Here is a 14,921-nt window from a genome sequence, read left to right as displayed (position 1 = left end):
AATAACAAAAATGAAACAGTAATTGTTCCAGCGTATACCAATACGCTTGAAGAATACTCCAGAAGATTCTATGTTCAGCAAGTTCAGTTACTAGCATGTTCCATTATGGAAGTTCCAGAATATTCCATTACTATTTAGCATGTTCTACCATAGAAGGTTCCAGAATGTTTCATTCCTATATCATTGTATTTTCTGATGTTTCTAGAAAGTTCCATTATAATTCCTTAGAAGAATCTAGAATATTTTATACTTAATTCAGTGATATGATTCCGTAGTTTCCAGAACATTCCATTAGCATATAAATACAGAGTCGAGTAATTTGTGAGTTAGTATTATTCTGTATTTGAGTTAGTGATATTCCACCTTTCAGTGAGTATTGTTCCAACCTTCAGTTAGTACTAGTGCATCCTCAAGCTCGTGTCCTAAGTAAAAATAAAGTATTCCCAAATACAAAAGTGTGGTTTTGTGAATCCAAGTACCAAGAAAGTTATCCCTATCGACGTCAGTGAAGTTACCAGAACTTTGGACTGTTGTCGATGTTAGAGTTACCAGTACTCTAACCAAGATTTCCTATCAACATTTGAGCTTTCCGTTTCCTGCAACGAAACAGTAATAACAAAAATTATGGAAATACAGAAAAAAATGACCAAAATAAACTGAAAAAATTACAAAAATTATTAAACTGTCAAAACAGATAGAAATGATAAGTATGAAAAAACGCTAAAAATAACCTTAATATCAAAATAACAAAAATGACCGATTACAAAAGTTAAGAAAAACACAAAAAAAATAGCATATACGTTGCAATCCATATAAGCTTTCAAATTAGGATCTTAAAACAAATCATAGCTGAGCGCTGTGCTATTGGATATTGATTCAAATTATTTGAGACATGTTTTGTATCAATTTCAGTACAAAGTGGGTTCTTTTGTGTTGATTGTGTGGGGATGCGCCGACTTATTAAAATCTACAATTTTTATTTTTTGACATTTCATAAAAAAAACCGAAATTGTATTATATATGAGGCCCTCAGGATCAGAGGGGTGCAAGTCCAAAATCATCAATTTTGAGTTAAGTATACCTAACGATCCTACATGTTTCGATGTATGTACATCTGGTACATAACTCGATTTGTTTAAATTTGTTGAAATAAAACTGCTCGAATTCGAAAAATATATGAAAAGTCGGGCACCTTCACAACTGTGAAGCACGTATTCTTGAAACTATCATACTGGCACTTGCACCCCTCTGATCCCAAGCACCTCATATGTAGGGATATTTTGCTGAAACCAGCAAAATTTAGCTGGTTTCCAGCAAAATAAAATTTGCTGTGTTGTTATTACTGGACCAGCGGGCTTGATCAGTCTGGGATCTGCATGCCAGCATACACTTAATCTTGGACGTATCAATCATTAGCTCAAACCTTCCTGCTTCGCGTTTTAGTTTGCATTAGATCTCCTCCCGCCTCCTTTCGCAGTTGTTCTGCCGACCATATCAATGCCGTCGGCAAAGCAGATAAGTTGATTGGATCTGTTGCAAATCGTTGCATTTCGCCCATCGCTCGTCGAATAACACTTTCTAGCGCCACGTTTAACATTATGCAGGATCAACACCTTTTTGAGACCCCCTGCGTGATTCAAATGAACTCACAATTCACCCGAAATCCACACACAGCACTGCGTTTCATCTATCGTCGCCTTGATCACTTTGGTCAGCTTTCCGGAAAAAAACCATTCTCGTCCATGATTTCCATATCTCGTCGCGGTCGATCCTATCGGATGCGGTTTTGAAGTCTATGAATAGATAGTGCGTTGTTGTTTCCGGAATTTTTGAAGTATTTACCGCAATGTGAAGATCTGGTCCGTCGTAGACCGTCCCTCCATGAAGCCGGCCTGATGACTTCCCACGAATCTGTTTGCTTGGGGCGTTAGGCTGCAAAGTATGATTCGGGACAACACTTTGTAGGCGTCATTGAGGACAGTGATCGCTCGGTAGTTCTTACAGTCCAATTTATCGCCCTTCTTGTAGGAGGGGCATATTACCCCCTCCTACCTGTACGCATCATATGCTTCTTTTATTTAACAAGCTTAACATTATTAATCAAGCACCCGCAAATTGCATCGGTGGGAAACCTAGAGTTTATAATAAAAATATGCTCATATGCTCATTATGGTCATAGTTTTGTCTTACTCTTTCACATGGAAATGGAATTTTTCATGAAATGGTCACTCAAACGCAACCAATTTGCATATCATGGAATGCGATAGAGACGATCATAAATGCTGTATAGGAATTTTGTCAATCATATACACGCCTCTCTTTTTTATTTCCTCATCTGAAAATTCTTTAATATAAATAAATGTCAATCATTTTTAAAAAAATATCCTAATGTTGAGATTAAATGAAACCTAAAAAATCCACGGCAGGAATTCGACATGTCCTGGATAGGTTATGGTGTTGAAAAATCAGTTCCATTATTTTAGTCATTCTCTAACCAAAGCTTTTTATCCCACGATACGCACATGTGTGTACACATGTACGTTCTCAAGGGCACCATCACCGAATAGCCTCTTGTCCCGTACAATTTTGAACGACAAAGAATTTTAACCGATCATTGTTAGGATTGGCACATCTCTCTTCTACGTTTACACCTTTTTGTCGAACTCAAACTCGAATCATCTTACGATCTTCAAAAGAAATGTGTGAAATTAAGTCCTAAATTGGATTTTGCAGTTTAGCTATTATAGCAAATCCTGTCGAATGTCAATACAAACTTGATGGTCGCTGCGACCTCCAGAGAAAATAAAATGAACTGAAATTTGGCATGTGGTCTTCTAGCAGGCCAAGAAGCGATTTCAGCTCAGCCCTCATAGTTTTCAATCTTAAACATTCCCCAACGAACCATCCCTTGACATCCTCAACACTGAACTGTTAAATAATACACTTATAACCACCGATCAGTGGTCAGTGCTTATAGCCCTTCGGTTCAAGGGACTCATATGAAACACAAATGGCAGGCACACACAAAGCGTGAAAACATAGTTCGAATACGTAACCACCTGATGCAACGTATTGAACCTTCAAAATTGTTGTTCATAGGCATGACCTTAACATCCAATCCATTTTTCCGAGTTTCGCGTACATTTCTGTAGTTCATGTTAACATGTAATCATGTAAACTTCAAGATTCTTAAACTAGTATGAAGTGTTTTTCAAAAAGCAAATTAACTGCTAGATCCTTCAAAAATGCCCGACTACTGTAACTCCAGATTTTTGCGTTTTGGACGTTTTTCGGTTTCTGTAGTTATTTATGCAACTCTTGGGATCTTGAAAGATAATCAGACGATCTAGTGTTTTTAAGAACCTTCCCTATGCAACGGAAAATTGCGAATGTTGAAGGTCTCTGAAAGTATTTTCATCAGCTTTTAAACGTTATTTAGATATAACTTCGATTTTGTACGTGATGCGGGATATCTATCTAGCTGTGTTAGGCAAACAGAATATTTATTACGGATTTGGTACGTAGTAGAGGGGAATTGAAAATGAACGAAAATCGCGTTAGGTAACTGTCGTGATTTTACGAATCTCAATTCAGAGATTCACTTAAACACGTCTGTCGCTCACAAGAATAGATCAATGACTGACTTTGTTTTGTTTGTTTGGCTAGTGCTGCCAATGAAATTTATTTTATTTTATTTAGCTTCAGTGTTGCCGAATACAACTATTATTTTAATTTATTTTTAATTAAATTTGATTTCTTTTCGTCATATCCTTCATCTCATCCTACAGTAACATTTGAATGATTCTTAATGGTCCATCAGTACGCCAACGCTAATACCGCTAATACTTTTGTCAACGTTTCTTAATGGATACATTTTTTTTCGTCTTTTAACAGCTCGCTGCAGAGAACGATGGCATCGTGGTATCTAACGATAACTACCGAGATCTGGTGCAGGAAAGCTCCGAATTCAAAAAGGTCGTCGAAGAACGTGTACTTATGTACTCCTTTGTGAACGATCGCTTTATGCCACCTGATGACCCTCTTGGACGTTCTGGGCCCACATTGGATAACTTTTTGCGAGTACAGCCACGTAAAACAGACCCGCCCTTGCAGTGTCCTTACGGAAAGAAATGTACCTATGGCAATAAGTGCAAATTTTATCACCCGGAACGGGGCAGCATGCCACACAAATCGGTGACTGAACGGCTGTCCGAGTATGCTGCCCGGCATCTACAGGCTCGGAGTAGTGTTGGAGCTGAATCCGGAAGCAGTAGTAGTGGGGGTGGAGCCCGCACTGTGGTACAGGGGAAATCACTCAGCGTACCACTTTCAAACAGTAGCAATGAAACTAGTCCAACAAATGACAAACGAAAGGCTCTTTGTAAGTTAGAATTGAGTTTTGCTAGTTGATTTTAGTTCATATGTTCCTTTTTTTTAGGTCGCACACGATCGAATGTTCCCACAGATAGTGGCAACAGTAGCAATTCGATGTTTGGAGTTAATCTAGGAGATCAACTGACTCAACAACCACAGTTACCACAAACTCTCCACCTGCAGCAACATCCTTACTTACAGAACCCAAACCGATCGAATTGGGATTTGTCCCCTCTGTCGCTACCGCACAATTTAGTCGATTCTCAAATATTCCCTAAATCTCATAGCATAGAGAACATTTCTAAGGAAACGTACAATCAGTTACATCATTCGAATAACTACGGTACATCACTGTGGGCCCGACAACAAACACAGCCTCCATCTCCGGGTCAACCATCGCCGTCACAACAGCAAGTTCAGCCCCAACAACAGTCCATCGATTCGTCAGCAAGTGGTGTTGATCCTAGTGTAAATCTACACAGGAAATTACACCGGCAGCTAACGCTTAACCCCGCAGGATGCGATCCACGAATCTACCAGATGCAGCGTAATGTCACCCCAGGCTCGGTTTCTGGCGCCAACCAACAGGCACCACCACAACATCATTCGTCGGCACAGCTATCACCACATCGTCCATTAGCCCCGTCGCTCAGTGGTGGCGCCAGACCTAACCCTGCAGCACAGTGGGATCTGCACCAGGTACGCTTATTGATCGGTCTTCTTTTTTAAACAAATAATACCTATTTAACATACTTTTCAATTTTCCAGAACGTAACACGCATATCATCAGCTCCAGATCCCTCACGGCCGTGGAACACTGGTCCTCCTCCAGCATCCTCATCGGAACCACATATAAACCTTTGGCCACCGCCCACGTTGGCGACAGGATCGAATTCGACCGGTATTATTGGTTCACAAGCACCACCTCCGTCGACCTCGTCTCAGGTAGCTGTCCATCAACAGCTGCAAGAACAACGACGTCGACTGCACTACCATCTTGCCAGTATTTTCCCCGAAGAACAGGTCCAGGCGGTGATGCAGATGTATCCCGATGAAACGAATCCACAGAAGATATGTGCTGCTATTCTGACCATGTTTCCGAAAATGTAAGTTTATCGTTTTCCTTACCGAGGAGCGATATGTATGAAATAAGATGTACATATTGTTAACTGTTGATCGAAGTGGATTTTTCGTCCCAAACGATCTAAAACATCGTTTTTTTTCTGACATGAGGATTCTCCTAGAGGACTTCAGGATTGAAAGCAAAATATCTGTTTCTGTACATTAAAATGAAATACTCAGCCAGTGTTATTAGAGAAAAACAAAACGAAAACAAACCACTCTAAAACTTTAGGTGCCAAAAGTTTATTCCTCTTTTATAAAAGCAGATAATTACTAAAAAAACACAACTTAACGTCGTTCAAATTGTCGCTTCCAATCGTTTATATAAAAATTCGAAGTTTACAAAGTGTAACCTTGCACACATCAATCATTCAACATGTTCTAATCTCAAATTTTAATCTAGCACAATTTCTATTCGCGGTAGCATTTTTATATTTAGTCTTTGTTATCGTTCTTTACTCTATTAGAATTACTATTATTACCTATTTAACCATTGACAATTGTTAATTCTGTTTTCTGTTAACTTTATATATCACTAGAACTATGCAAGCAAGCAAGCAAAATAACATTACATGCACAAGCGCTGAGACATCTTTTCTTTCTCTCAACCCATTTTAAACTGAAATCCGCAAAGTTTTCCAACAAATGAAAAAAAAAAAATAATCAAACAGCTCAATGATTACCAACAAAATAGTACACATCCGACTTAAATGCACTCATTTCGAAAGGGTCTGTGTTACTCCGCGCATTTTGTCGGAAAGACAAAATCGTTCTCGGAAGTAGACAGCGGCCACCAGTTTTTAGCTGCTAGATTATCTAAATATGTATAGTGTACGGTGAATTATCCCCTCAAACATTTTATGTCAGTCCCGAAAAAGAACAAGAAATCCGTGTAACTTCATATTGAAGCACTTTTGTTGATGTGTGTGGACCATTGATTATTTGGTGTAGTACCTAAATCTTGTGCAGCGCATCCGGTTTCACAAACATATAGGAACCGGAACAAAAATCCACACAAGCTGACAGAGGTTGTACGAACTAGCAAACGAAAAATCTATCGCAAACACAAGAAAAACATCCAAAAGTTTCGTTCTGTTGATAACTTTCAATTCTTTATCATATTAATCGGTAGCACAGAGCACAGCAATCATCAAAATTGAAGAAAAACCCTTTTGCAGGCAATTTTATTGAGGTAGTTATTAAAATCATTAGCCTCGAATGTTTTAAATCACCAAATGTTTTTTCTAACTCATCAAAAATCGATTGTTTTGGAACTAAAAACTCAACTGAGGGTGTAAGAAAACCATCCGCATTTTAATTGACATCATCGGATGCATACGACAGATGGTATTAGTGAAACAGTACATAAACCTAAAGAGAAGTGAATCAAGAACGTGTACTACACATGCTATGCATATAAAAAGTAAAGTGTAAAAATCTTATAACCATTATCCAGATGAAGAAGAAAATGATGAATCTGAAGCTAATATACAAGACCGTATTTAAAGCAGTTTCGAGTTTACCTAATCTAGAACTAAAAAGAAAGCCATCTTCAACTGTACAATATTGTTAGTAGTTAGTTTACTAACTATTCAAAAATACCATTGCATTTGTATTATAATCTGAAATCTCGATTTTTTTCTCCTGAAGACATGTTCAAGATGTTCAAGATTTACCTAATTAACTATTTTTCAAAACGGGGTTCCAATAAAAGAAAAACTAAAAAAAAAAAAAAATAGTCCCACTGTGCAATTGATTGTTCATTGTGGTGCAATTAAAACCTCTTGTTCTCTATCGGATTTTAGCATTGATCTCGATTCAGTTTAATGCTAATTCTAATTATTCTTGAGTCCGGAAAGTGTCGAGAACGCTAAGTATATCGGGTTTTCACAAAAAGGAGACTATAAAGTGAAATATTGTCGAAACTTTTTCCGAATAAGAAATCTATATTCCACATTCGAAGACGCCATATTGCCTTGTTGACGCCACATAAACTTGCATGCAAGTTGAAGGCGCGATTGGTGCTGATAACGATTACAGCACAATACATGCACCTTTTGGGGTAGGTAGCAGGTGACTGCTATCACTTAGCTTAGCTCCAGTTTAATAGCTAAGCGGTGCGAAACTTAGGATCTCAATATATTGAATCACTAAGAAGAAATGGCCTCCGCCAGTGGAGGGCCTCGAGATGGACCTATTGGTAGAAGATTCCCATCGTTCATGGACCAAAACAAAGAATTCGGTCGAATCATAATCCTTCAGATGACTGGAATCGACGGTCATATCTTACCTAAAAACCCGTTTATTATAGGCGAATCAATAGAGAAGGCAGTAGGTAGTGTCGAATCGGCCTATAGTGAAGCCCAAGGTACGAAATACACTATAAAGACCAGGAAACAGGAACAGGTTGACAAATTGCTGGCTCTTCAATGTCTACTCGATGGCACAAAAATAACAATCAAGTACCACCCAACTTTAAACTCCTGCAAGTGCGTCATCTCATCGTATGACTTGATCGAAATGAACGTAACGGAAATTCAAGAACAACTCGCCAACCAAAATGTCTCAGAAGTACGCAGGATCATTCGTAAGCAAGACAATTTAAAAGTTAACACTTCTACACTCATTCTCACCTTCAAACAAACAACGTACCCCGAATACGTGAAGGTAGGACTACTACGAGTCGCCACCAGAACGTACTATCCCAACCCCATGTTGTGCTACGAATGCTTCGAGTATGGGCACTCATCGAAACATTGTAAAGGGCCGAAACGTTGTTTCAACTGTTCTGCAGAACATCCGATGACAAATCCTGATGAAACTGATAGCACCGAACAACCCGAATGCAAAAAGCCTCAATTTTGTCGCAATTGTGAAGGAGAACATAGACCAGGAAACAAAAAGTGTGAAGTCTATCAAAAAGAAGCCAAAATAGTCAAAGTGAGAATCGATTCCAACATCACCTATGCAGAAGCTCGAAAGCGAGTCGAAAGCGGACAGAACAGTTATGCTCAAGCTACAGCCCAAAATCGAATAGATTCGATTAAATTTGACGAACTAATCAAGGAAAACAGAAGAAAGGACGAACTGATCGCAAATTTGACAAACAACAACAAACAACAGTCAATGCAAATCGAAAGGCTTCTCAATGAAATTCAAAATCTTAGAGAGGACTTGAGTGTACGATACGTTAACAGCAATATACAAACTACGCCAAACAACGATACTATGGACAGAACTAGGAGCCGATCACGAACTGTGAACCCCGACAAATTTGAGCAAAGAAACGAGATTAAGCGGAACAGAGGAATTTCACAAAGACGTGTAGCTACCTCTATCAGCCCTCCAATGAAGAAGACCACCCACATGACCAACAAAGATCAAGAAAACACTGAAACGGTTTCTCGGCAAATGGATATGTATACATCTGATACGGAAACTCCTGAACAAACTCCTCGAACTCCTCATGGCGGACCAAACGAAAAAAACAAACAAAGATCAACATAAAAATAAACTCTGTCAAACCGTTTCCGATAATACCCTTACCTTTAGCAATTCACCCACCTACATGCCTATAAAAGCCCAACAACTGCATACGGAAGTGCTTTTGGAAAGAAAATCCATCCGGGACGTCATACCCCAACCCGTAGATGGTGAATCTTCCGAAAAAGCCAACCGATCCCAACAACCTGTATCACCAAAGCGTAGCCCAATTCAGACCCCGACCAGAGAAGTACCAGAAGCTGAAGATCCTCTGGCGGTTGTCCGTTTAGGGCAACCTGCCAATACACAGGCAAGTACCCTATCACATTCTTCTCAAGAACAATATACCAGTGCACTTAATCTTTTAGACGCATCAACCATCGACGAAGATCCATCGGAAATCAATTGTATTCCCACGCCGAACCCAACTGATGATGTCCTAGTACAGAACGAATCCAACCAACAAAATGCTAAACGCCGACTCTGCCTTCAATGGAATATTAACGGTTTGGCGAACAACCTCAACGACCTGTTACTTCTCACTGCTCAAAATTCTCCAATAGTCCTTGCACTCCAGGAAACTCATACCAAACCCAACACAAATTTAAACTCCTGGTTAGGAGGCCGCTACTGCTGGTACTCTAAGCACGGCTCGAACAACTGGCAAAATGTCAGCATTGCCGTTCTAAAAACTGTCCCTCATTCAGTACTGAGACTAGAAACAACTTTATTAGCAACGGCAGTAAAATTGACCGGTAATAACATTACAATCGTCTCAGTTTACGTCCCGTCATCAACCCATCTAACCAACTTCGAGCAAACATTTCGTGGTTTGATATCACAACTCTCTAGACCGTACCTCATACTCGGTGATTTTAATGCCCATCATTCGGAATGGGGCTCCCCCAAAAATGACAGCAGAGGTATTTCAATAATCCAAACCATTGAGGAAGAAAATGCGGTTGTTCTTAATGATGGGACAACAACTTTTCGCCGGGGCAACCAAACAAGTCATATCGACCTTTCCATCGCATCTTTTGATCTTCTGAACCAAATCCGATAGGAAATCGGTTGGGACTCGCTGGGCAGCGACCATCACCCGATTGAAATTAAAACTCACCATTCTATCCCTACAACCACTCGACGCCAAAGGTGGATCTACGGAGAAGCAGACTGGGAAAATTTCGAGTATGCCATCATGGATTCCCTAGATCCTGACCAGAACTATTCCATATCGGATTTTGCCGAACGAATCCAAGAAGCAGCAGCAGCGAACATCCCCCGCACCAGTAATAAACCTGGAAGAAAAGCTGTACATTGGTGGAATAAGGAAGTAGAACAGGCCATCAAGACACGTCGGAAGGCTCTACGAAAATTACAAAAAACACCCAAAGACGACCCAAGACGTACAGAAATTTTCGAACATTTCAAAAAAGCTAGGAACGCTGCCCGTAAGTGTATGCAGGAATCCAAACGCATTTCGTGGGAGGAATTCTTAGATGGCATCAGTCCAGACAGTTCTATTTCTGAGTTGTGGCGACGTGTCAACTGCCTAAGCGGTAAAAAAAGATCTCGAGGGATAACTTTGCAAATTAATGATCAGTTAACTGACGACGCACCAACGATCGCGAACGAATTCGGCAAGTTTTTCGAATCCCTTTCCGCCAACAAGAATTATAGCGAACAATTCTTAAAAACTAAAAACAAGATCGAGTTTCAAATCAGTCCATTCCAAATAAGTAACAGCGTTACCAAAGAATTTAATCAACCGTTTACCATACAGGAACTATATTATGCATTAGATCACGTTAAAGGCTCCTCAACAGGCTCAGATTACATAGGATACCCGATGCTCAAACGGTTACCTTACATCGGGAAAAAAGTTTTCCTTAAATGCATCAACGAAATATGGACAACTGGCATATTTCCTGACGAATGGCGTAAAAGCATTGTTATCCCTATCCCGAAAAATGGACAAGATCACGGTACAGTAGAGGGTTATCGACCTATTAGCCTCACTAGTTGCATTGGTAAAATAGCTGAACGCATGGTTAATAGGAGGCTAACTACCGTTTTAGAAGAAAATAGTTTGCTCGATGATCGTCAATTCGCATTTCGCAGGGGCCGTGGATGTGGTACCTACCTCGCTTGTCTAGGGGAAGTGCTAGACGATGCACGAGAATCGGGTCATCATGTCGATATGGGAATTTTGGATTTATCAAAAGCATACAACCGTGTATGGAGGGATGCCATTCTAAAGCAACTTTTGAAGTGGGGGCTCAATGGACGCTTGTGTGTGTTCATTGAAAATTTTTTATCAAATCGCTCGTTCCAAGTAGCAATCGGTGACTCACCCTCGCAATCATTTTGCGAAGAAACTGGAGTCCCACAAGGGTCTGTGCTTTCAGTCACTATCTTTTTGATCGCCATGAACAATGTCTTCAATAACTTACCCAAGGACATGTATGCATTTGCATACGCCGACGATATACTACTTTTAACAGTTGGTAAATCTTATGTTAAAACCCGTAGGAAACAGCAGAATGCAATCCGTATCGTATCAAAGTGGGCAGATGAAATCGGTTTTATGATCTCTGCAGAAAAAAGTTGCATATTTCACTGTTGTAATTCAAATCACAGAGCAAATGACCGTGTAGTTAAGATCAGACACAATTCGATACCTTTTAAAAAAATGTAAAAGTCCTGGGTGTTACTTTCGATAGAAGTTTGAACTTCAAGCGACACTTTGAAATAGTGAAAAACGAGTGCGATAGTCGACTGAGATTGTTGTCAGCCATAAGCAGCAGACATCAAAATAATAACCGCCACACAATAATCCGCGTTGGCAATAGTATACTGACCTCTAAATTGCTCTACGGTATCGAAATTACATGCCGCAATCTAGATCTACTAGTCTCAACATTAGCACCCATCTATAATAAGATTATTAAAAAGGCATCAGGTCATATGCCAAGTTCACCTACTAACTCCTGTATGATCGAATCTGGATGCATACCTTTTCACCTAAAGACAGTGCAAATCCTAACAAACAGAACTGTTGGATTTCTAGAGAAAACAAGCGGAGAAGAAACACACCTACAACGCCATATCAATAGTATACTCACAAAAAACTTTGCAGAAGTTCTGCCCGAAGTGGCCGATACACCCAGTGTACGAGATCGACGTTGGAATCACCCAACGCCTAAAATTGATTGGAGCATCAAAGAAAAAGTTCGCGCTGGAGATAATCCCTTCAAAATAAAAATGATATTCAATGAGCTTGTAAACCGGAAATTTAAAAACCACGAACAAATTTTTACTGACGGATCAAAATCTGCAAATGGAGTTGGCGCAGGAGTTTTTTCATCAAATAATTCAATATCTCTCTGTAGGAACAATAGCTTATAGTGTAAATCAATTATTAGGTGTAACAATTTCATAGCGTGAGAGATAAATATTCAAATAAATTTTGGTTGCACTGGTAGGCTGACGGCGCAGCAATGAGCCGTTATCGAAAAGAGAAAAATAACGGCGAGAGGAAAAGAGAAATCAATAGAGAAAACAAACGGCTGTAACAGGGAAAGAAAAAGGAAATAAAATCAGTTTGCAAAACGTTGTTGACAGGAACGGTTGTGTTTTGAGTGAAATCCGAAAATCCAATAGACGGGAATCTGAAGTTGTTTCGAGGCTGGTGTGTTGTATGTGGTAAAATGGAGTGCAAAAATCACGACAATGGCGCAAGCGTCGGTGGCGGAACAGATGCTCCCAACATGTAAGTAGCTCTTATCGAGACATTGCACAAACAATCGAAATGGAAATAAACTATTGATGACCGAAGTGATTATTTTAACTTTTTGACGAGTGATAATTTGTGCTTGACAAGATGGCAGAAAGTTGAAAATAGATTGGAAGACAAATATGTGAATATTGAGAATTAGAAACAATTCAACGGTTTGGATTCTTACATACGATAAAGAAAGTAGGATGAATTTAATACCAGTGATTATTTGATGTGTTTGATGAGTGATAATTTGCGCAAGAAGAAACAAAGATGGCGGTTGTGCCTCAATATTGGCATATTGGGAAAATTATAACGGTCAATTTTATCAAATGGTGGAAACATTTTATAATTTTTATTTCAGTTTTGAAATTTGTATTTTGTTTCTCAATGAGTTTGACAAAATCATGGAAACGAAAATATTTTTTACAGTAAGTGTAAAAGTTATTACAGTTTGATTTCTTTTTGCGAGAACTAATAAGACGGATTAAGAAATCAGACTAAAAAAATGAATTTTCTTGTATAACCTTTGAATGATTTTGATTTCTTTTGCGATAATTAATAAGACTGATTAAGAATTTAAAAATATATAAAATGAACTTGATTTCTTGTTGCGAGAACTAATAAGACGGATCAAGAAATCATTAATATAGAAATTTGAATTTAGTTGATTTCTTTTTGCGAGAACTATTAAGACGGATTAAGAAGTCAGAATATCATGCAATTCAAAAACATGAAAAATTTTATAAATAAATAAATAAAAAAATAAAGATGTAATTTATACAAAGTCTCGATTAAAAATACGAAAAAAAAAATTAAAATAAAAAAAAACTGTTGCGGAAAAGTTTTAAAACGCATAATGAGCAGAACTTTGCTGTACTGTAAGCCTGAGCACCAACAATTATCAGTACAAAAAAAACAATTTTAATGTTGCCCCGAGTGGCAACATTAAATAAATTTTGAAAATTTATTTAAAAAAAATAAAGTTGAAATTAACTAAAAGCCCCGAGTGGCAATATGACTTGAAAGTTATGAATAAAAAGCCTTGAGTTTTAGAATATAAGAAAAAAAATTTTCTTCAACAACATTATGCTCTACTGTAAGCCTCGAGTGGCAATAGTTATCCTTGAAAAACAATAGTTTTGAGAATTTATTGAAAAATTTAAATTTATTACTGAGGGCCAAATCGAAAAACCTAGACAACAATATTTAAACATACATTGCAATTGAAAGCCTCGAGTGGCGCAATTTATCAAACAATTCAGATTGTTAACACTCAAATGCAGAAAGACTCGAGTGGCAACATAAAATAAAATAATTAAAGGATAAAAAAAACCATATCAAAAATATTCTTAAATGGCAGCATTTTATTGCTGAAAGCCTCGAGTGGCAACAACTAAAGTTTAAATAAAAAAAATTCAAGTGGCAAGAAATAGTTTTCAAATATGAATTTTGCAACAATGAAAAGCCTCGAGGGGCGCAATTGTTGAAGTATTTTAAAGTGAAAGCATATTTTTGCTGAAAGCCTCGAGTGGCAACAAATTAAGTTTAAATTTAAAAAAATTAGTAGCGATTTTGAATGAAATTATATAGTAAAAGCCTCGAGTGGCATCGAATCAAGTTTTAATGAAAAAAGAGAGATTAAAATAACATATATTGATCAACATAGTAAAAAGCCTCGAGTGGCGTAAAATTCAAATGTTTGAGACTGCTAGCATATTAGTGCAAAAAGCCTCGAGTGGCAAAAACAAAATTTAAATTGGAAAAAAATGGAAATACCAAAATATGGGTTCGACATTACAACAAAAAGCCTCGAGTGGCACAATTTATCAATTTTTTTTAGATTGGCATTAGTGCAAACAGCCTCGAGTGGCAACAGAAAAGTTAAAAACTGAAGGGTGAAAATACCAATGGCAGCACTTTTATTGCTGAAAGCCTTGAGTGGCAACAAATAAAGTTTAAATGAAATTTAAAAAAAAATTGAATTTTCAAACAACTGTAACAGCCTATCAAATGTTAGATTGGCCGCATTTTTATGCAAAAAGCCTCGAGTGGCAACAAATAATGGTACAAATATTAATTTTGCATTACAACAATAAGCCTCGAGTGGCAGAATTAATGAAATATTTTAGAGTGAACCCGAATACGAAAATATTGTTACCAA

At 38.2% G+C, this 14,921-nt stretch overlaps 2 protein-coding genes across 3 annotated transcripts in view; both read left to right on the top strand.

Moving 5' to 3' along the window:
• LOC129751359 (probable ribonuclease ZC3H12B) overlaps positions 1-7,006 on the top strand; it is a 62,808-nt gene extending 55,802 nt beyond the window's left edge. For both annotated transcript variants that reach the window (XM_055746815.1, XM_055746816.1), the window contains exons 3-5: positions 3,895-4,381; positions 4,439-5,073; positions 5,143-7,006. In XM_055746815.1, coding sequence (XP_055602790.1) covers positions 3,895-4,381; positions 4,439-5,073; positions 5,143-5,484 — 1,464 coding nt within the window. In that variant the 3' untranslated portion in view covers positions 5,485-7,006. The remainder of the gene's footprint in view (positions 1-3,894; positions 4,382-4,438; positions 5,074-5,142) is intronic.
• Positions 7,007-7,656: 650 nt separating this feature from the next.
• LOC129752605 (uncharacterized) lies at positions 7,657-9,003 on the top strand. Its single transcript, XM_055748380.1, has one exon. The coding sequence runs from the start codon at positions 7,657-7,659 to the stop codon at positions 9,001-9,003; it is 1,347 nt and encodes a 448-aa protein (XP_055604355.1).
• Positions 9,004-14,921: the final 5,918 nt, after the last annotated feature.

The sequence above is a fragment of the Uranotaenia lowii genome, chromosome 3 (assembly GCF_029784155.1).
Source record: "Uranotaenia lowii strain MFRU-FL chromosome 3, ASM2978415v1, whole genome shotgun sequence".
NCBI classification, from domain to species: Eukaryota; Metazoa; Arthropoda; class Insecta; order Diptera; family Culicidae; genus Uranotaenia; species Uranotaenia lowii.
This window is presented reverse-complemented; position numbering and strand designations above follow the sequence as displayed.